This window comes from Hyperolius riggenbachi, chromosome 1 (genome assembly GCF_040937935.1).
Source record: "Hyperolius riggenbachi isolate aHypRig1 chromosome 1, aHypRig1.pri, whole genome shotgun sequence".
Classification (NCBI taxonomy): Eukaryota; Metazoa; Chordata; class Amphibia; order Anura; family Hyperoliidae; genus Hyperolius; species Hyperolius riggenbachi.
In genome coordinates, this window is record NC_090646.1 from 343,289,066 (window position 1) to 343,311,610 (window position 22,545).

The following is a 22,545-nucleotide window of genomic DNA, read 5'->3' on the forward strand; positions in this document are numbered from 1 at the left end:
GTTTTATGCATTTCCGCATGCGGAAATGCTTTATGAATGATAGCCAAAGTGGGGTGTGCGTAACTATTCAGCCCCCTGAGTCAATACTTTGTAGAACCACCTTTTGCTGCAATTACAGCTGCCAGTCTTTAGAGTATGTCTCTACCAGCTTTGCACATCTAGAGACTGAAATCCTTGCCCATTCTTCTTTGCAAAACAGCTCCAGCTCAGTCAGATTAGATGGACCGCGTTTGTGAACAGCAGTTTTCAGATCTTGCCACAGATTCTCGATTGGATTTAGATCTGGACCTTGACTGGGCCATTCTAACAGATGGATATGTTTTGTTTTAAACCATTCCATTGTTGCCGTGGCTTTATGTTTAGGGTCGTTGTCCTGCTGGAAGGTGAACTTCTGCCCCAGTCTCAAGTCTTTTGCAGTCTCCAAGAGGTTTTCTTCCAAGATTGCCCTGTATTTGGCTCCATCCATCTTCCTATCAACTTTGACCAGCTTCCCTGTCCCTGCTGAAGAGAAGCAACTCCAGAGCATGATGCTGCCAGCACCATATTTAACAGTGGGGATGGTGTGTTCTGACTCTGTGCAGTGTTTTCTGCCACGCATAGCGTTTTGCATTTTGGCCAAAAAGTTCCATTTTGGTCTCATCCAACCAGAACACCTTCTTCCACATGTTTGCTGTGTCCCTCACATGGCTCGTGGCAAACTGCAAACAGGACTTCTTATGCTTTTCTGTTAACAATGGCTTTCTTCTTGTCACTCTTCCATAAAAGCCAACTTTGTGCAATGCACGACTAATAGTTGTCCTATGGACAGATTCACCCACCTGAGCTATAGATCTCTGCAACTCCTCCAGAGTCACCATGGGCCTCTTGACTGCATTTCTGATTAGCGCTCTCCTTATTCGACCTGTGAGTTTAGGTGGACGGCCTTGTCTTGGTAGGTTTACAGTTGTGCCATACTCCTTCCATTTCTGAATGATCGCTTGAACAGTGCTCTGTGGTATGTTCAAGGCTTTGGAAATATTTTTGTAGCCTAAGCCTGCTTTAAATTTCTCAATAACTTTATCCCTGACCTGTCTGGTGTGTTCTTTGGACTTCATGGTGTTGTTGCTCCCAAGATTCTCTTAGACAACCTCTGAGGCCGTCACAGAGCAGCTGTATTTGTACTGACATTAGATTACACACAGGTGCACTCTATTTAGTCATTAGCACTCATCAGGCAATGTCTATGGGCAACTGACTGCACTCAGACCAAAGGGGGCTGAACAATTATACACACCCCACTTTGCAAGTTGATTTGTAAAAAATGTTTGGAATCATGTATGATTTTTGTTCCACTTCTCACGTGTACACCACTTTGTATTGGTCTTTCACGTGAAATTCAAATAAAATTGATTCATGTTTGTGTCAGTAATATGACAAAATGTGGAAAACTTCAAGGGGGCCAAATACTTTTGCAAGCCACTGTATATAGCAAAGCCAGATGAAAATCTAAAATTAGCTTGGGTTCAGGCACAAGACATTCTCAATGAGTATCTCCTAACTAAAGCTAACCACAAACGATTTTTTTCTCAATCAGGCCTTCTTTGAGCAGGGAGACCAAACAGGTAATTTGTTGTCAGTTATTACCAGGGCACAAGAACCAACTAACCATATTAGTTCTCTCCTCACTGTATTAGATAGGATGGCCTGCCAATAGAAGTCTATAAAAGATATTCTGAAGTGCTCCTTCCCAATTTACTGGATGTATTTAACGAATCGTTTAAAACAGGCGTATTACCCCCTTCCATGACTGAAGCTGCCATAATCCTTCTCCCAAAACCAGGTAAAGATATTTTGAAACCAGACTCCTATAGACCTATCTCCCTCTTGACGGTTGATATTAAGATATTAGCGAAAGTGTCAAATCGCTTGGCTAAAGTAATATCCAGTATAATTAAACCAGATCAATCAGGTTTTATCCCTTCCAAATCAACAGCTATAAACATTAGACATACTTTTTTGAATCTACAACTCACTTCTGCCAACATAGGCGATAGAGCTATATTATCATTAGATATAGCTATTTAATGTCCACTTTAAAAAAGTTTGGGGAATATTTTGGGTTGGTGGTGAATTTGGACAAATCTTCTGTCCTCTGTTTAGACAATCCAAATGGTACCTTGCCAGCTAATTGTAACCAGATACAAAAAGTATCCTCATGTAAATATGTACAGTGGTTTGCAAAAGTATTCAGCCCCCTTGAAGTTTTCCATATTTTGTCATATTACTACCACAAACCTGAATCAATTTTATTGGAATGGCACTTGAAGGACCAGTTGTGTACACGTGAGAAGTGGAACGAAAATCATACATGATTCCAAACATTTAAAAAAAATAACTGCAAAGTAGGGTGTGCGTAGTTATTCAGCCCCTGAGTCAATACTTTGTAGAACCACCTTTTCCTGCAATTACAGCTGCCAGTCTTTTAGGGTATGTCTCTACCAGCTTTGCACATCTAGAGACTGAAATCCTTGCCCATTCTTCTTTGCAAAACAGCTCCAGCTCAGTCAGATTAGATGGACAACATTTGTAAACAGCAGTTTTCAGATCTTGCCACAGATTCTCGATTGGATTTAGATCTGGACTTTGACTGGGCCATTCTAACACATGGATATGTTTTGTTTTAAACCATTCCATTGTTGCCCTGGCTTTATGTTTAGGGTCGTTGTCCTGCTGGAAGGTGAACCTCCGCCCCAGTCTCAAGTTTTTAGCAGACTCCAAGAGGTTTTCTTCCAAGATTGCCCTGTATTTGGCTCCATCCATCTTCCAATCAACTCTGACCAGCTTCCCTGTCCCTGCTGAAGATAAGCACCCCCAGAGCATGATGCTGCCACCACCACATTTGACAGTGGGGATGGTGTGTTCAGAGTGATGATTCTATTTTGGTCTCATCTGACCAGAGCACCTTCTTCCACGTTTGCTGTGTCCCCCACATGGCTTGTGGCAAACTGCAAACGGGACTTCTTATGCTTTTCTGTTAACAATGGCTTTCTTCTTGCCACTCTTCCATAAAGGCAAATTTTGTGCAGTGCATGACTAATAGTTGTCCTATGGACAGATTCCCCCACCTGAGCTGTAGATCTCTGCAGCTCGTCCAGAGTCAACATGGGCTTCTTGACTGCATTTCTGATCAGCACTCTCCTTGTTCGGCCTGTGAGTTTAGGTGAATGGCCTGGTCTTGGTAGGTTTACAGTTGTGCCATACTCCTTCCATTTCTGAATGATCGCTTGAACAGTGCTCCGTGGGATGTTCAAGGCTTTGGAAATATTTTTGTAGCCTAAGCCTGCTTTAAATTTCTCAATAACTTTATCCCTGACCTGTCTGGTGTGTTCTTTGGACTTCATGGTGTTGTTGCTTTCAATATTCTCTTAGATAACTTCTGAGGCCGTCACAGAGCAGCTGTATTTGTACTGACATTAGATTACACACAGGTGCACTCTATTTAGTCATTAGCACTCATCAGACAATGTCTATGGGCAACTGACTGCACTCAGACCAAAGGGGGCTAAATAATTACCCACACCCCACTTTGCAGTTATTTGTAAAAAAAAAATTGGAATCCTGTTTGATTTTTGTTCCACTTCTCACGTGTACACCACTTTGTATTGGTCTTTCACGTGGAATTCCAATAAAATTGATTCATGTTTGTGGCAGTAATATGACAAAATGTGGGAAACTTCAAGGAGGCCGAATACTTTTCCATACCACTGTAGGTAACATTATATCCGCAGATATTACAGCGTTTGAAACACTTATTACTCCAATGATAGCTAAGATCAGGCAAAATTTAAAAGTTTGGTCCAAACTGCCTCTCTCTCCAGTGGCACATATACCGTATTTTTCGGACTATAACATGCACTTTCTCCCCTAAAAGTGGGGGGAAAAAGTGCCTGCGTCTTATAGCTCGAATGTACGGCAGATTACAGAATGCAGAAAGCGCAGCAGAAGCCCTTACCCATCCAGCCACATGCTCCAAGTCCCAAGTCTTCTCCTTTACATCCCTGAACCAGCGTCTCCTCCGTCTCTGGTCACAATCTCCACCAGCGCCTCCTCCATCTTCAGCCGCGATGTCCCCCAGCGCTTCCTCCATCTCTGGCTCCAATCTCCGCTGGCGCCTCCTCCATCTTCAGCCGCGATGTCCCCTAGCGCCTTCTTCTCTGGCTCTGATCTCCACCAGCGGCGCCTCCATCTTCAGCTGCGATGTCCCCCAGCGCCTCCTTCTCTGGCTCCAATCTCTGCCGGCGCTTCCTCCATTTCCAGCCCCAGCGCCTCTTCCACCTTCAGCTACGATGTGCCTCAGCGCCTCCTCCATATACGGCAATTTGACACTCTCTGGCATCCATCCTAGAGCCCTCTCACTGAGTGACCTGGTGGTACATGTGCGCTGAGTCATGCAGGATGGCAGTAGCTGGAAGCAGCATCGAGGCTTTCCTGCTCTGGGGGGATGCTGCAGATTACTTTGGGCAAGATAGATGGGACACAGTGCCAGAGACTGTGGGTGCTTCAGGAGTGAGTGGAGAAAGCCCAGCTGGGGTTACCATAAGTTCAAGCAACATCTTGATACCCATCCATGTGCTCCCCCTTCTCCTGTCTTCTACACATAGTGCTAAAAAATGCAGAATGCCTGCTAGTAGTGGGTGCTGTGCAGAGGGGATGCAGTGGGGGTATATACAGAGAACATAGTGTGTGACGGGGCATATACACAGGGCATATTGTGTGGTCTGTGGATACAGAGGTATGTGACAGGTAATATATACAAAGGGAAAAGTATGTGATGGGGTTTATTCAGAGGTGATAGTAAGTGTCGGGTAAACCAGGAAGGATCAGAGGGGTTAGTGTAGGGTAGTTTGTGTATCTGGGAGGGCAGCAGGGGTTAGTTAGTGTAGCTTAGATAGAGAAGGCATAGAAGGAGAAGGTCCATAAAACACCCCTGCACCATGGATGCACCATGTTAAGTATATTTTTTTTCCCTGATTTTTGTCCTCTAAACGTCCGGTGCGTCTTATAGTCCGAAAAATATGGTAAATCTATTACAAATGGTAATGATGCCCCAACTCTTGCACATCTTGCACAATGCTCCAATATGGCTCCATCTAAAATTATTCAAAACCATAGACAGGATCATCAGAGATTTCATCTGGGGTCAGGGGAGGGTTAAGTTAAAACTCCAATACCTTCAGCATTCTAAAGAGGAGGGTGGACTAGCTGTTCCCAATCCTTGGGTCGACTTCCTAGCTTCTCAGGCACAACATCTGGTAGGTTGGGAAAATAAGGACTTATTGGATTCCAGCAGACTGTTGATAAACCTTTTTATGGACACCCAATCAATATACACTGTGCTCGAGCCTGACTTGTGTGGTACTGAGGGGAAAAGTTGTCCTACATTTCAGCTAATGCAGAAAATGTGGAATAGGAAATGCTTTATGAAAGGAATTGAGGGAATTACTAGATTTACCCCTATTAACCGTGTAATTCGTCTTCCAGAATCAGTACAACTCGATTTTCTCAAAAGAAGGGATCTCTTCACTTACACAAGTGATGGAGGGAGAAGCCCTGAAACCCTTAGATGTTATATTAAATGATATGCAAAAGCCCAAAACTATACTATTGCAATATCAATATTTGCAACTCTCCCATGCTATTCATAAACAACGTTCATCTCACTCTCTAGAACTCTGTCCTTCTCCAGTCTTTAATCTAATTAGCCAACAGAGCACACAAAGTGAGTTCATTTCGTTTTGCTATGCTCTATTTCTTGGGTTGGGTTGTATTTGAAGAAGTTTCCTCTCAAGTGTTATGACAAATGGGTTCAAGATGTAGAAAATATATCTGAGGAAGACTGGGTAGCTATTTTGCAGGCTGTACCAATGGTGTCTACAAATGCATCTCACAAATTATCGCAATTAAATGTTCTTTATAGAAATTTGCCCTTTCCTAAAAAAAACGTTTTGATATGCACCTTAGGGATGATCCAATGTGTCCTAGGTGTTGTAGGGATCATGGGGGCTTATTGCATATGTTGTGGCGGTGCCCTAAACTTAACAGATACTGGGAAGACATTTTAGATATAATTGATGAGGTATCAAATCAGAAAGTTTCGAAGTCATCTCAGTTTTGTATCTTGGGACTAATCTCCAACACTAAATCTCAGAAACATGGGCAACTTATGATTCATCGTCTACTGTTTTAAGCAAGAAAACTTATTTTATTGAATTGTAAAAGTTCAAGTTCCCCTACGGTCTCCTCCTGGATTAAGCAAGTAAATGCATATTAAAAATTTGTAAGCGCTGCGTAATATGTTGGCGCTTTACAAGTACAATAAATAAATAATAAATAAATAGTTAATTTATCGGCACAGGGGAGTCCCAGGTAAATTTGAAAAAAATTGGCATGCATGGCTAGATACTCCAGGTCTGCCTGACTCAACTTTAATACATGATAGACTGCTTATGGGGAATGTTGCAAGAATGTAATTTCTCCCTTTCCTTGTAAGAGGTACAGGTTATTCGTGTAGGGCGTCAGACAACTTCACTTGACAAAGTAAGGGATTTATAAAATGATGGGGTCACCTGTCCAAAGTTTTTTGTGCCTGTTAAGATTTTGTCGCTTCTGTGCAGCTAACTGGCGTGCACTGCTGTTCTCTCAATGTAACTGATATTGTTGCTGCTGCTGCTTGTGTTAAAGATTTTCAAGTGAAACGTTTGCACTTTTCTATTCCGAATGCTTTTAATAAAGGCTAATTTAAAAAAAAAAAAAATGGTAGGATTGGACAAAAAAAATTGTATCATTATTGGGCACCTTAACCCAACCTTTATCCATTTGGTTCAAAGCACACCGACAAGAAAGAAAAACAATTCTATTCCCTCAACATGAGGTCATTGTAACCTCTCTGCCACATCATCCAACTTTAGGAAAACCTATGCTCTCTTCATTATACTTTTTGAGCCTGAAAGGCCTCACCACATCTCAAACTACTATCGGATGATGAATTTGACATTTCATTACCGGTGTGTACTATGTGAAGAATAAATAACCGCTCTTCCTAATTGAAGGGTGATATTCAGATGGTAGAATTGCATGTGGGCCATAATGTGTGCATTATGCAACTGACCACTGTGAACCTAGTGAGCTCTGAGAGATGGGGATGTGAATTGTTCAATGTACTCTGTAAAGTGCTGTGGAGCATGCCAGTGCTGTATAATTTATAATGACTTTATTACATAACTGTACTTGCATGCATTCCAACTACCTATTTGCCCCCCATAGTGCATCAAAAAACTAAATCGCTGTATCCAAACATACTGGGCAGGGGGTCTAGTTAACTTTTTATTGAAGCACTAGGAGGGGTAAACCAGTAACTGCACTTACGTTGCAAGTAAAGTTGTCCTGTAAAAGCTTTATGATGTTAATACTTTCTTCTGGAAGATTCCCGCTAACTGCCTCTTTCCATTCAAGCCATCAGTCTTTAGTACGGGTCTTGAACTGCAAGTTTTCATGAAAGTTAGTTTGAATAAGGTGGAAACTGCTAATGCTTTATAATGCAGTATATTAAAGAAAAGTTAAATCCACGTAGCAGGGAGACCAGAATTTATGAATTTATAATGTGGTGTGTATGTATATGTTACGGCCAGAATCCGAAGTCTGGCCACTTCGGGTTCTGGCCGGTCAAATCTAGAAGTGGCCAGCTGATGCGGCCAATGTTAGAAATAAACGTTTCCTCCGGACTTTGGCCGGCCAGAACGCGTTCTGGATAAGTGTGGCCGGCCAAGTCCCGAAGTGCCGCTCACCTCTCCTCTGCGCTGCCTCTAGTCAGACCTCACATCAGGACGACCCGGACCGGAGAGGCAGAGCAGTGCACACGCGACACGCAAGACGCATACACTTCCATGCTGAAGTGACGTCATTGCTCACTTCCGCATGTGAAGTGTATGGGTCAGGGCGGGTAGTGTGCGCTCTGCTTCTCTCCGCCGCTCTGGTCGCCCTGATCTGGGGTCTGGAAATAGCGCAGGCTGCCCCCCCAGTCATGCAAAGCGCACGGCAAAGCCTTGCAAACCAGCCAGAAAAGCCCCCACAGCCATGCAAAACTACCCCAGCAATGCAGAGTGCCCAGCAAAGCGCCCAGCATATTCCCCCCCCCCCAGCCATGCAAAACAGCCAGCAAATCCCCCCTCCCCCCCCAGTCATGCAAAGTGCACAGCAAATCCCCCCCCCAGCCATGCAAAGCGCCCAGCAAATCCCTCCCCCCAGCCATGCAAAGCAGCCAGAAAAGCCTCCACCCCCCACAGCCATGCAAAACTACCCCAGCAATGCACAAAGCCCCCCTGGGCATGCAAAGGGCCCAGCATATCAAACCCCAGTCATGCAAAAACCCAGCAAATCCCTCCCCTCAGCCATGCAAAGCACCCAGCAACCCCCCCCCCCCTCCCCACCATGCAAAGCGTCCAGCAAAGCCCCCCCCCCCTCCAGCCACGCATAGCGCCCAGCAAAGCACCCCCCATACATGCATGCATCCCCCCTCTCCCCTGTGTCACCTGACTGCCACAGCAGAGCAGCTAATTAAAATGCACAGGATGTTAACAATATGTCTGCTCCCAAGAAAGCAGGATGTAGACACACTGCAGATTTATTGCAGGATTTGTATCAGCTGTAACTAACAAATAGAAAGTCCCGGGATGTTCTGGGATTTTTGCATTTTGGACTTTGGCCGACTGACATTGGCCGGTTCTAGAACTGGCCGGCCAATGTCAGAAATTCCCAGCATTTTGGACTTTGGCCGACGTGAAATCGGCCAGTTCTAGAAACGGCCGGCCAATTCTAGAATTGGCCGATTTCTGGTTTTGGCCGTAACATATATACAGGTCCTTCTCAAAAAATTAGCATATTGTGATAAAGTTCATTATTTTCTGTAATGTACTGATAAACATTAGACTTTCATATATTTTAGATTCATTTCACACAACTGAAGTAGTTCAAGCCTTTTATTGTTTTAATATTGATGATTTTGGCATACAGCTCATGAAACTCCCAAATTCCTATCTCAAAAAATTAGCATAATCATGAAAGGGTTCTCTAAACGAGCTATTAACCTAATCATCTGAATCAACTAATTAACTCTAAACACCTGCAAAAGATTCCTGAGGCTTTTAAAAACTCCCAGCCTAGTTCATTACTCAAAACCACAATCATGGGTAAGACTGCTGACTTCGGAGACGACCGACACAGCAATAATTTCACTTGTTCTTCCGGCGCAAGTCCCCAGGTCCGTGCTGTCCTTTTCTCCGGCTGGCCGCCTTCTCCATCTTCTCTTCACTTCCTGTCCCGTCCTGTGACCAGCGGAAATTCAAAAAGTAGAGGGCGCTGTACTGTTTGAACTTCCCCTTCTCACAGGACGAGACAGGAAGTGAAGAGGAGATGGAGAAAAAGGCCAGCCAGAGAAAGGGACAGCATGGACCTGGGGACTCACCCCGGCGGAACAAGTAATGTATTGCTGCGGCCAGCAGGAGACCAAATGGGGGCAGTGAGCAAGCACAGCAGCAGCTCCACAGGTTGTGAATCTATTTCTATTTCATGCTGAAATTGATTCAAAATATGTGTGCAGTGTATAGGCAGCCATTAGATCCCTCTCTGATCAGATTCGATCAGAGAAGGATCTGTCGGTTGGTCTGGTGGCAATTGACCAGTGTATGGCTGCCTTAATGCTTTTCTACATTACCAAAAAAATGAAGTAACCATAAGGGCCCGTTTTCCACTAGAGCGAATCTGCATGCGTTGTCTGCATGCGGATTCGCATAACCAATACAAGTGGATGGCCCTGTTTCCACTTGTCAGTTTTTTGGTGCGTTTTTCTGTGCAGGATTTTTCTGCACGGTAGAGCCTGCAGAATTCGCCTGCATGTGGAATGCAGGCGATTCGCAGGCAATGTATTTAATAGGGGAAATCGCACATGCGTTTTTTGCCGCGAATTTGCACCAAAAGTAATCTAAATTGAACCAGGCAGTGACATGGTTAAATTCGCATATACCCTGCCTATGCAAATCACATGCGAAATCGCGCCAAAAACCACACGCGGAATCGCATCCGCATGCGTTTTCGTCAGCGGTGGAATCACGGCGATTCGCACCGCACTAGTGGAAACGAGCCCTAAGAGAGAAGGACCAGAGAGAAAATACTGGAGCGTAGAGCCTTGAGTATATGAAGAATTTATGCTTGTTGCTAACAGCAACCATAGTCATTTTTTTAATTTGCAAGCTCTGTACAAATGACATTTAGAAAAATGACAAGCACACACTACAGGGAAGCCTACAGCTATTCTAACATGAGTACGTCTGATGTCTTGTGCTCATATACACCAATAGGTGATTTAATGCATGAAAATTTGGTTTCAAAAAATTAACAGGGCACAAAAAAAGATAGCAAGTCCTTAACACTTGTATATCTGTGCGCACATATAACTTATTAAAGTAAAACTAAACACAGAACTTCCTCTCCATCCTAAAAGATTAGCCACAGCATGATAACCTTTATGGGAAAAAAATTTCATTGTCATTTATGGCAATCCTAAAAAAAACCCTGAAGTTTTAGGGCCTTTTTCCACTAGCTTGCGATTTGCGATTTGCTTCTGATCGCAAATCGCAAGGTACATTAAACTAATGGAAACTGCAGCAGCAATTTCAATTAGTGCGATCCGATTGCGATGCGATTTTGGTCAAATCGCAATCGTCGTTCTGCCGTGTTTTGTATGCGATTGAGCTGGACTATAATGAGTATAGTAGCGCAATCGCAATCGCATGGTGGAAATTGAAACGCGATTGTGATCGGAATCGCAATCGCGATCGCATTTCATAGTGGAAAAGAGCCCTTACTTGGTTTCACTTCTGTAGAAGGCACTGAAAAGGTTAAGCCTCAGTGTTTACTATATGGAGAGCTGCCTAGGTAGAGGTCGCCTGCAATTTAACAGTTGCTGATAAGAACTAATTAGGTTGATCTCCCTAAACAAACTCAGAACACAGAGAAGTGAATTTCTTCAGCAACTATATGTGGAATTAAGACTTTTTATTGTGTGCTGTGCCAGAGTTCAGTTCTGCTTTAAGCACATTTTGAAACTGCTTTTCTTTAGAGCTGGTATATCAATGTAGATATTCGAAATAATGTTTTATCACTATACTGTATGTATAATTAGTATTCTTTTACCAAGAAGCAGTATGGTCTATAAGTAGAGATCAGTCTCAGAACTTCCACAGGGTATATTCCTATGCAATGCCAACCTTAGTCCATGCCTTCATCACATCCCGACTGGACTACTGCAATGCTCTCTACACTGGCCTTCCAAAAAAGGTCTTGTACCGTCTACAGCTGATACAGATTACTGCTGCCAGACTGCTAACCAACCAACCCCGTCACTGCCACATAACGCCAGTCCTGCACTCCCTTCACTGGCTACCTATAGAATGGAGGGTCCTATTCAAGATCGGCCTACTGACATTTAAATCCCTGAATAATCTAGGCCCTGGATACATGAAAGATATGTTGCAGCTACGTAGCAATCCCCGCATTCTCAGATCAACAGGTTCTAATAATCTAGTCATACCCAGAATCCACTTGGAAACTTTTGGTCCCAGAGCCTTCTGTCATGCTGCCCCTACGTTTTGGAACTCCTTACCTCAACAGATCAGGACAGCTCCATCCCTGGACGTGTTTAAATCCAGACTGAAAACTCACCTGTTCAGTTTGGCATTTGCAGAAATATAACTTTTGTTGTGTGAATACTTCTTCCTACTAATTACTGAATCTGAGAGAGCCTAAGCGCTTTGAGTCCTATGGGAGAAAAGCGCTATAGAAATGTTATTGTATTGTATAAAGTAGTGTGATATCATCTGTGACTTAGGCTCGGCCCACACTAGGTACGGTTGCAGAACGCAATCCGTGGTCTGGCCTCCAGTTTCAAAAACCAGAACGTAAACCGCTCCATACTGCCCTTTTGCAGCATACGTTTCTAGTCTGTTTGCATTTTAAAAAACATACCCCCTCCAGCTGTGAGCCCCCCCCCCCCTGTGTCGGACCCCGTTCCTGCTCCCCCTCCAGCTATATGTAAATGCAGCGAGAGGGGAAGCAATTACCTTCCTTGCCTTCTACCGCTCACCGTGTGACTTTCTGCAATGCAGCCCTCTATACTTCAGTGGGCGGCATTGCAGGAAGTCACACGGCGAGCGGAGGAAAAAAGTAGGTAATTGCTTCCCCGCTCGCTGCTTAGCTGGAGAGGGAGCGGGGACTGGGGGGAACAAGGTGAGGGAGGGGGGGCTTCCCCGTCGATGTGCCCACTGCCCCCCTTTCTGGCTGCTATCCCCTCCAGGCTACCTGAGGGCAACCTATGGGGGAGAGGTCCACAAAGATGGCTTGGAGGGGAAGAGCAAGCAGTAGGCAATCCGGTTCTCCCAGAGCCGGATTAAAGCTAAATGGGGCCCTAAGCAAAGTAAACGATTTGGGCCCCCCCATCATGTCGTAAACTAATCAGAAGATGCAGCTGCAAAACAACATGCCGCACACACCGGGGCAGCCGAGCTACTGGTTGCTATGGGCAACAGCCCGCTTTCCTCTGTGGGTGCACAATGCAGGGAGTAGCAGCGGCAAAATGCAGAGTGAGAGAAGAATGGCTGGGACATTTGCACTCAGGGGCTGGGGCACCCCTGTGAAGAGGGCTCCAGATATCACAGCAGCAGCACTTTCCCCCTGCATCTCCAGCCTGGCAATAGCAGAAAGCTCTGGACACCGCCAAACCGGAAGCCCTCCCCAGACAGAATTACATAACCACCCCCACCACCGAACAACCGATTTCCTCCCAAACTAGACAGCCACCATGCAGCCTCCATCCCAGTGAGTATGATAGTCCAGCAGAGAAGGCAGCGGGGGAGAATGACAGCACCAGATGACTCACATTCACCTATTGCGATCCAAGCAATAGAGGTCCCGTCATCCAGAGCCCATCTGTCTCCTCTAGAGTGCTGCCGCTCTGTTACTACTGCTATTACTACTTCCTACGTTCTGTCTGATCTGGGAATCAGGAAGTTCAGAGCGAGCGGCTGCACTGTAGAAAAGACAGATGGGTTTCAGATGACGGGATCTCTATCGCTTGGATCATGGATAGGTGAGTGAGCGTTTGCCATCTGCTGCTATCATTCTTGCTGCAGCTGTTGTTCTCTGTGGGAAGGGAGGGAGGAGTGGGCAGCGGCAGAGCGCACAGTAGCAGGAGGGGGACCTAGGAGGAGAGCTTGGCTCTGAAGACAATCAGCATCGCACGGCATCATTTGACAAGACAAGACAAATAACATTTATATCGCGCTTTTCTCCTGGCGGACTCAAAGCGCCAGAGCTGCAGCCCCTAGGACGTGCCATATAGGCAGTAGCAGTGTTAGAGAGACTTGCCTAAGGTCTCCTACTGAATAGGTGCTGGCTTACTGAACAGGCAGAGCCGAGATTCGAACCCTGGTCTCCTGTGTCAGAGGCAGAGCCCTTAAAGGGACTCCGAGCAGTGCCTGTGGGTATGCCTTTAAGCATACCCACAACTAATTAATTACATCCTCACACCTACCAGCATGATGTTTGTAATTATATCCCCCTGGGTTCCTTATATTTCATTGCATTGTGCAGAATCGAGCTGCCGACTTTGGAGAAAAGTCCCCCTGTGTAATACAATGTAACTATGGAAAGATGCATATCATTTTGACGCTCTCTTTCTCCTCTTGATAGATGAACTGCCACCCTACGCCTTTTAGTTTTCGCTATTTTTGCGATCGAAATTGCCGTGGCCGAGATTTCAATTGCGAAAGTAGTGAAAACTAAAAGGCATAGGGCGACGGTTTATATATCATTGGAAAGAGGAGAAAGAGAGCTTTAAAATGATATGCATCTTTCCATAGTTACTGCACTGCTCAGAGTCCCTTTAACCATTATACCATCCAGCCACCGCTGACAGGATGGTGAGGGCTTGTTTATGTGCTGATGGGGCCCCTTTGACTCTGAATGGGGCCCCAAGCGACTGGTTTTGTTGCCTGGTCGGTAATCCGGCCCTGGGTTCTCCCTCCGTTTTTGTGTGCAAATTAGCCTGTGTAGAGGGAGATCCGTTTTTGTTTTGCCTTTCATTGCCTATACAGGTATCCGGGCTGCGTGAAAATTTTGCAAATCCGGACTCTGTTCAGTTTTTCAAACTGGATCCAGCAGATCCGTTTTAAAAGTGTGGGAAGACGGCCGCCATTTTTAACATTGGTATACGTGGCTCCGGTTTTGGTCCGGCCCAGAAAACTGAGCCACAGATATGTTTTTTGAAACAAGTGTGACCGACCCTAACAAACAATGGTAGCCTCCCTGACGGTAAGCCCGACCTGAGCACGGGCTGTAATTTCTATGTGCACAGCGGTAAGCCTGTGCTCAGGTCGGGCTGTGAACAGTCTGCCTCCTGCTGTGTTTACCTGGGTCCCGCGTGCGATCAGCGCTGCCAGCGGGACCCAGGTTTCTCCCCTCTAACCTTTTTTTTTTACTTTTTTGGCCGCCGGGATCCCCAAGTCCCCTCCATTCTTCCGGGGACCCGGCGGCCAATCAGTGCGCGGTAGCGGTGGGGCGTTGTGACGTCACGCAGCGGGGCGGGGCTAAATTTTAACGTGGACCTGAAGATGTTCAGGTCCGAAAGTAATGTAAAGGAAAGTCGCCCTCTGTGTCTGTAAATATCTTGGATAAGGTGCTTTCCCCCCTCATTAAAGGCACTACCTCCCATATCACAGATATGTCTGATTTTCTTGAAAAAGTGTCAACTTTGAAATTTAACACTGCAGATGAAATATGGTTGGTTGGTTGGGATGTAGCATCTTTGTATACATCGATCCCACAGTCTGAAGGTATTGATGCATGCATAGATCTCATCAGAACTACAGGGAGTTATACTGCACGTCAATTAAGTTTTTTTCAAACATTATTTCATTTTGTGCTAGATAATAACTACTTCCTGTTTAAAGAGGACTTTTATCTCCAACAACACGGCACAGCGATGGGGTCCAATGTGGCCCCCTCGTTTGCAGGTGCGTTCATGCATCGCTTTGAAACGTCGCATGTATATTGCAATGAATTGTTTGCTAGACATTGTCTAGTATGGTGGCGTTTTATAGACGACGTATTTGCGGTGTGGAGGGGCCCCATTGGACCCCTACTCGCTTTTCATGAGGAACTTAACCAGTTCCACCAGAACATTCGGTTCGAGATCGTCTATGACAAGGCGGAGATAAATTTCCTTGATACTACCATCAAAAGGGCAGGTGATGCACTTATTTCTGATTTTTATCAGAAACCCACTGACCGAAACCAATTACTCCATTTTGAGAGCTTCCACCCACCTGCTGTCTTCCGTTCGGTTGCTAGGAGAAAATTATCTCCCCTGAACAAACACTGGATCCGGGTACAGGCAAGACTAAAGGATTGCGCCTACCCTTTGTGTGCCAGTACCATGGCCTTTCAAACAAGGTGTTGGCATGTATTAAAAGGCATTGGCACATTTTGGGTAGTGCGTACCCTGAGATACAGGAATTCCATTTGCCTCCTATACCGGCCTACAGACGTAATGAAACAATAGGAAATAAGGTCGTGAAGGCTGACCTCCCACCTATGGTGAAACAATGTGAAACGTTCTTGGGGCCAAAACGTTTGGGGTCTTACCCCTGTCTGACCTGCAGTGAGTGCATCAACCTGATCAAGGGTTCTACATTTTGTGGGGATTACTGTATTCGACACTTCCTGACCTGCCAGAGCTCCTATGTTGTGTACCTTTTAACTTGTCCATGTAGTCTCCATTATGTGGGGGAAACCACACAAAAGGTTCGGGATTGCATTGCACAGCATAGGAGCTCTGTCAGGTCAGTGACATCTGAACTGCCAGTCTCTAAACATTGGAGACAAATGGGACATAGGGATAGTGACCTTAAGTTCATGGTCATTGACCATATACCCAAGCAGAGACATGGGGGAGATCGTATTCTCCTTTTAAAAAAACGTGAAGTTATGTAGATAGATAAACTAGGAACCTTGTTCCCTAATGGTCTTAATAAAGATTTTGATTTGCATTTATTTTTGTAACTTCTCCCTTTCTAGGTATACTATGTGTTAATATCACTTGGTTCACACCATAACCGGATGAAGACTGGAGATACAGATTACATATGTGGACTTATGGACTATTTGCACCAGATAAGTGTGATGATAACACTATTTAGACTGTCAGGCTTAATCCCCATAATGGGCGGTTCACATTGTGATGTCATTCTTAATTAACCTGTATGGGCGGGTATATAAATGAATTGTGATGCATATTTCTTTTAGCATTGATAAAGGCTGGGGACAGCCGAAACTGTCTGCCTGTATATAACTTGTGTGACGCTCAATAAACAAGAGCAAGTGTACATGCATGCATGTATGTATTTTATTTATTTTATTTATAAAGCGCCAACATATTACGCAGCGCTGTATGTATGTATGTATGTATGTACGTACGTATGTACGTGTATGTATGTACATGTTTGTATGAATATGTATATACTGTACAGATAGAGTTTAGCCTCATTTGTCTATAATCACAAGTTGTAATTTGATCTCTCCCCTGTGTCACCTGACTGCCATGGCAGAGATGGCAGAAAAGCTTATTTGAAAGCACAGGACAGTAACAATATAGCCATTTGGCTCCCAAATGCTTCTGAGCTAAGTGCTTCTGCCATACTGTTACTGATTTTTGCTCTGATTTTGATTACTTTCTGCCTGCCGCCTGCATCGACCTCTGCCCTGATTTTGACTACTCTCTTATTTGTACAGTTTTAAAATTTTTAAGTGTCTTCATAAATTTAATGAATTCACAAAATTTGTGTTCTAGTCTTTTATTTATATGCAGAATGTCTACCAGGCTTTTATTCTGTCATATTTTGGTAAATTATGACTTAAGAATTGGAGGCCGAAAATTCTTGAAAAAAAATGTACCGCTTTTGACTCATAATTCCAGACACACATGCACCGCCAGGGAGGTTAATGGGGAAGGAGAGGCACATACATAGCATATATTACATCTGCTTTCACAACCTGCAGCTGCATTGCGACCCACACAGTGCTGCATACAATCCATAGACCTTATGCTTGCACCACATGCATCGCCCAGTAACGCACTGCATGCTGCATGTTATTCTGTTGGAAATCATCACAACGCAAAACTGCCAATGTGAAAGGCCCATTGAAATATAATTGCATGTATTTGTCCATTGCAATGCAAGGGATGTAATGTGACAGGAGCCTGAGGCTAGGTTCACAGTAGGACGTTGCGTTGTAAAGTTGCAATGCAACGTGTGCGTAGACTTTTTATTGCAGTGCGGTAAGGTGCGTTATACATTTTTATAACACAGCTCCGCAACATCTCACTGTGAACCCTCACTGAAGGGATATATTCGTCCAAGCCTCGGAAAAAAACAGTACGATTGCCTACATTCTGGAGTAACAAACATAAACAGTTTATCTAGACCAGTGGTTCCCAACGGGTGTTTGCGCGACCTAGTGGACAGTGCCGTGCGCAGCAGGCTGTGGGGGGGGAGGGGGGGCTGGGGTGCGGCTGCATAGCTAGCATAGTTGCCCCAGTATAGGGAGTTTAGTTGCCCCAGTATGGTTAGTATAGTTACCCCAGTATAGTGCCCCAGTATAGCTAGTATAGTCCCAGTATGGATAGGTAGTGCCCCTGTATAGTGCCCAGTATGGGTAGGTAGTGCCCCAGTATAGCCAGTAAAGTGCCCAGTATAGCTAGTATAGTTGCCCCCAGTATAGCTAGTTTAGTTGCCCCCAGTGTAGGTAGTTTAGTTGCCCCCAGTATAGCTAGTTTAGTTGCCCCCAGTATAGCTAGTTTAGTTGCCCCCAGTGTAGGTAGTTTAGTTGCCCCCAGTATAGCTAGTTTAGTTGCCCCCAGTATAGCTAGTTTAATTGCCCCCAGTATAGCTAGTACAGTTCCCCCCAGTATAGATGCCCAGGAGGGGGGAAGCAGCGCTAGAAGGAGGGGCAGTGGAGGCAGCGTTGGGGAGGGGGGAAATATCCCCCCCTCCCTCACCTGGGACCCCTCCTTCTGCCTCTCTCCCCCTACATTTAGCGGTGGCAAGTGCGGGCTCGGCGGCGGGGAGGCATGCGCAGAATTACTCACCACCCCACGTTCCAAGCGCCGGCAGCGTCATGTCGTCACAGATCTCCACCTTCAATGCCGCCCACTGTGCTTCTGCTAATCAGGAAGCACAGTCTCACACCAGGAAACATCCCGCGGCACACTTGTGTGCCGCGGCACAGCGGTTGAAAAACGCTGATCTAGACAATTGTAAATTTCTTGAGGAGTTATAGATATTTTTTTTTTCCTTTCAACGAGTTTTTTTTTTTTCCCAATTGCTTGATTTGGTGTAGAACTGCTCCATACTTTAATACAGGATTATAGTGACACTTGTAATATCATTTACTGGTGCCTTCTTGTCAGAATTCCTATGAGTTGTGACTGTGTGCCCTCTTGGACCTCAAAGGACTCTTCTGACTATAATGGATCATACATCATTATTTTTCATATAACCTGAGTACTATTTTTCTCCCGTCTGTCCTTCCTTTCAGCTTCCAGCCTGATTTATTGTTTCCTGGATGACCTCCTCACTTTGAGATACTATAAATTCTGCTAAAATGCCTATTGCTGTGATGATTCGGAACATTTTATTTTCTTGAATCAGTAGTATTGTTCTGACTCAAGGCAAGAGATACTTAAAGGTAAACTACCCCCTCCTCAACATGCATACTCTATAGACACACAGGAAACTGAGGTCACGAGTGTTATCCTACGCAAATGTAATAGGTGGTATAGTGGTAATTATCACTACCACGCATGGTTCATATAGTGGTAATCTAAATTACCCACTACTGCCCCACTAAGGCCTTGTTATGCAAATCTTTGCATTTCCAAGTAGTGAAAATGACAGTCTATGATCTTGTTTCCACTGCATGCAAACTTTAGTCTTTATTGCCTTATGAGGAAAAAAATAAGTCTGCTGCATTTTTTTGGCATGCCACACGTTTACGTCCAATTGTGCATGTAATATGTAAAAATCATTGAATGTGAGAAATGTGAAAATTCAGGTGTCATGGAGTAGCCGTGAGCAGCGCAGGCGAATCGGGCAGATTCACTCAGTCGATTTTCTGATCGCTTCCCGGTTAGATTTGCGCAGTCATTGCAGCGTTCAGAATGACATTTCTTCTTTTAAAAGACAGCTTGTTTTCCTTTCACCAAATGGCAGGAAGCCTTCAGCAGGAAAGTGTCCCAGGCACCCAGCTGTGTTAAGGGCCCATCCATCAGATGAAGTCAGATAGGAGCCTGGCAGAACCAATTTAAAGGAGAGAGAGTGAGACTCCTCGTCCCCGATCTCAGCAGGAAAGCTGACACTTAGCTCTGCTGTCTTAGCTTCAAAGACACTCCCGCTGAGCCCTTCACCTAGAACTGACCTGCTGTAACTCCTAGATGTCTATAATAATCTATAAACTGCTATATTTGTCATATTTCCCGTGTTGCAAAGCTGCCAGGCCCTTCAAACTCGCAGAGTGTGTCGGACCTTGCCTGGCGCTGGTACTGAGAAGGTTCCAGATTATTCTGAGTTATGGGCTGTCAGTTAGGCAGTTCGAAAGTAACCTGGTGATACCACAGGAGTCCTACCTCTCGTGTTTGGTATCATGGTGCTGGATAAATCCGGACTGACCTGAAAATGTTAGTAAATCTGCCCTGACCTGTACGGTTCTGTGAGATAGAGCCCATAATTGGTTAGATATGATTTTTGGTGCCCAGGAGAAGGGGGAGGGCTCATCTCATGTTCTAAGGTGTTGTGTGGTTCCCGCCCTTACTCCATCCTACTGTGTCAGAGGTATAAAAATGGCAGAGGACCCAAAATCAATGTCCTCCACTTTGAAACATCATCCCGATTACATCCTTGCCAGCTTGAAGACATGCTGGCATCCGGCTTGTTTGGACTTGGACGCTGAGTTGCCTGATTCTGAAACCAAGGACTTAGCATTTCTTTCCCAGAAAGGACATATTTTCACCTGATCTTAAGTATACGTATTTTCTTTCCTTTTTATTTTCATACTGCGCTATTATTGTCTCTATAATTGTAGATTTTAATGATTTTCTGTATATATTAATTATTTATATTGCATTTATAATAAAAGACTTCTAAAAAGTCATTTATTTGTTTAGCTAACCCTGCTATTCAGCCACACAAACTGAATCCTAGCTTCTGAAGAGTCGCTACTACTGTTGATAGCTAGATAAAATAGAGTGTGTTTAACCGTTTTATTTGCAGGTATCATTGCAGTTAGGTCTCCCACCCTTCTGTAGGAGTGGTGGCAGTTATACCCTGAAATAGTGTCTGTTGCCAAAATTCCAGCGGTTTCTGCGCACCGATTGCGATCACAGATTGCAGGGTCTGTGTGCTGAAACCGATTGGAAGGCATTGTGCGGTCTGGCCACCAGGGGGCGTGTGACAGGAGAAAGTTGTCATAAATACTAGGCACATTTGAAAGTCCATGGAAAATTCACACACTTTCTTTTTTTTTATGTGAAAATTCACATCGGAATCTTCACTTTTAACGACCTGGGTCACATTTGAGTCTCCTGATTTGTGCTTGGTGCCACAAACAGGAAGTGAGCCTGGTCTCATCCAGGTCTTGGCAGGGCACAGCTTTTTTTTTTTCTTTTAATAATTACCAAAGGCGGGTGTCCTCCTGGGGCACTGTGAGGGAGGGGGAGCCTCGGGCACACTTGTACTCAACTGTGGGAAGGGGGGCCCGACTCCTTCCTCTCTCTTCTCAGGCACACAACCCCCCCCCCTTCCCGTGCTCCCCCCTCCACTGCAGCGGTATAGCACACACTGCAAATAAACTCACCTGCAGGGCTCCAAGTGATGTACACTTGTCGCCGGGCTCCTCTCTCTGACTTCAACAAGGCTTCCTCTTATTACTTTAGTAGTAAGAGGAAGCCTCTTACTACTACTAAGCAGTAAGAGGAAGCCCTGTTAAAGTCAGAGAGAGGATCCCGGCGACAAGTGAACATCACTTGGAGCACTGCAGGTGAGTTTATTTGCAGTGTGTGCTATACCGCTGCAGTAGAGGGGGGAGCATTGAGGGGGTGGGGGCACCTATGACGGGCTAATTTTACAGGGGGCACCTATGCCTTGCTACCAATTCTGGGGGGGGGGGGGATTTAGCCTAGAAACTGCCCTGTGATTACCAATATGCAATACATGCTAAAAGCAAAATTTAGTAATTACCAGTATACAGTATATGGTCAATGAGATGATAATTCTGAGTATGCTAATAAGTTGAAGTTGATGCAAATTTCAATTTTAATGCAAATCTATACAGCTCAGAAACAGACAAATCAAATGCAGTGGCAATTCCAAGTTGCATACGTTTGTATAAAATGTCCATAAACTTGGACTTATTAACATTTCTACAGTAAAAGAAGAAGGAAAACCAGTACTTTTATGATTTACCCAGTGCAAAACTAGTTAAGGGACTTTTATTTTTCTTCTACTATTGCTAATCTTGTTAACCCCGGTTGTACAGGGAGTTGGTGCAGTTCCACTTTTCTCACTGGATCTGCATGATTCCGTCTGACACTCATCTGCTCTATCACTAACTAAAAATATTTTAGGAATTTTGTATTAAGGTATTATTATGGTTAAAATCACATCCTAGATTACAGTCCCAAAACCCTAAACAACTATTTAACACCTTCAGCTCTCTTCTCCACTCCCCCCCCCCCCCCCCTGCAACCACATGCTTGTGTGCAGAAGACTTTGCATCATACTTTGTGAATAAACTTGAAACAATACAGAACAGCTTTCAAAAGCAACCCTCTTCACCAGGCCAATCACCTCCTCCTTTCTCCTCTCTGCCAGGTTGTACCCCAACTATCGACTCCCCCTCTTTACATGACCAGTCCCTCACTCAAACCTATGTCCTACTAATAACCTCCTCTGCCTTAAAGAGAACCTGAATTGAAAATGAAATGTCAAAATAACCATACACAGGTCTTACATCCTGTGTTGTCTACTTCTGAATCTCTCCTCTCCTGCGCCCCATTTGTCCACTGTGATCAATGGAATTCTCCATCCTACATTTTAAAAATGGCCATCACCCCATAACAACTTCCTGGTGTGCACACTGTTAAACTGTATTATCGCCCACTTGAGCCATAGTGAAACGTGGACATTACCTTGCACATTCAGCTGTAACTGACATCTGCTGATATATAACAGACAGCAACTGGTATATTTCAATTCTGACAAAATATTGTCAGAACTGTAAGGGAACACTGTAAGAAGAAAATGGTGAGCTTCTGAGAGGAACTGACAGTGAGGTTAGTATGTAATGTTCATTTGCAGCTACGTCATGTGTTTATTTTAAATAATTTTACTCGCTTCAGGTTCC

At 44.6% G+C, this 22,545-nt stretch overlaps 1 protein-coding gene across 2 annotated transcripts in view; it reads left to right on the forward strand.

The window, feature by feature from the left end:
* TMEM259 (transmembrane protein 259) overlaps nt 1–22,545 on the forward strand; it is a 144,336-nt gene that overhangs the window by 78,961 nt on the left and 42,830 nt on the right. Inside the window, exon 11 of one of the 2 annotated variants that reach the window (XM_068234037.1) lies at nt 16,165–16,426. The exons of the other annotated variant lie outside the window; for it this stretch is intronic. Coding sequence (XP_068090138.1) covers nt 16,165–16,344 — 180 coding nt within the window. The 3' untranslated portion in view covers nt 16,345–16,426. Of the gene's footprint in view, nt 1–16,164; nt 16,427–22,545 lie in introns of those variants that run through there. 2 annotated transcript variants of the gene reach the window in all.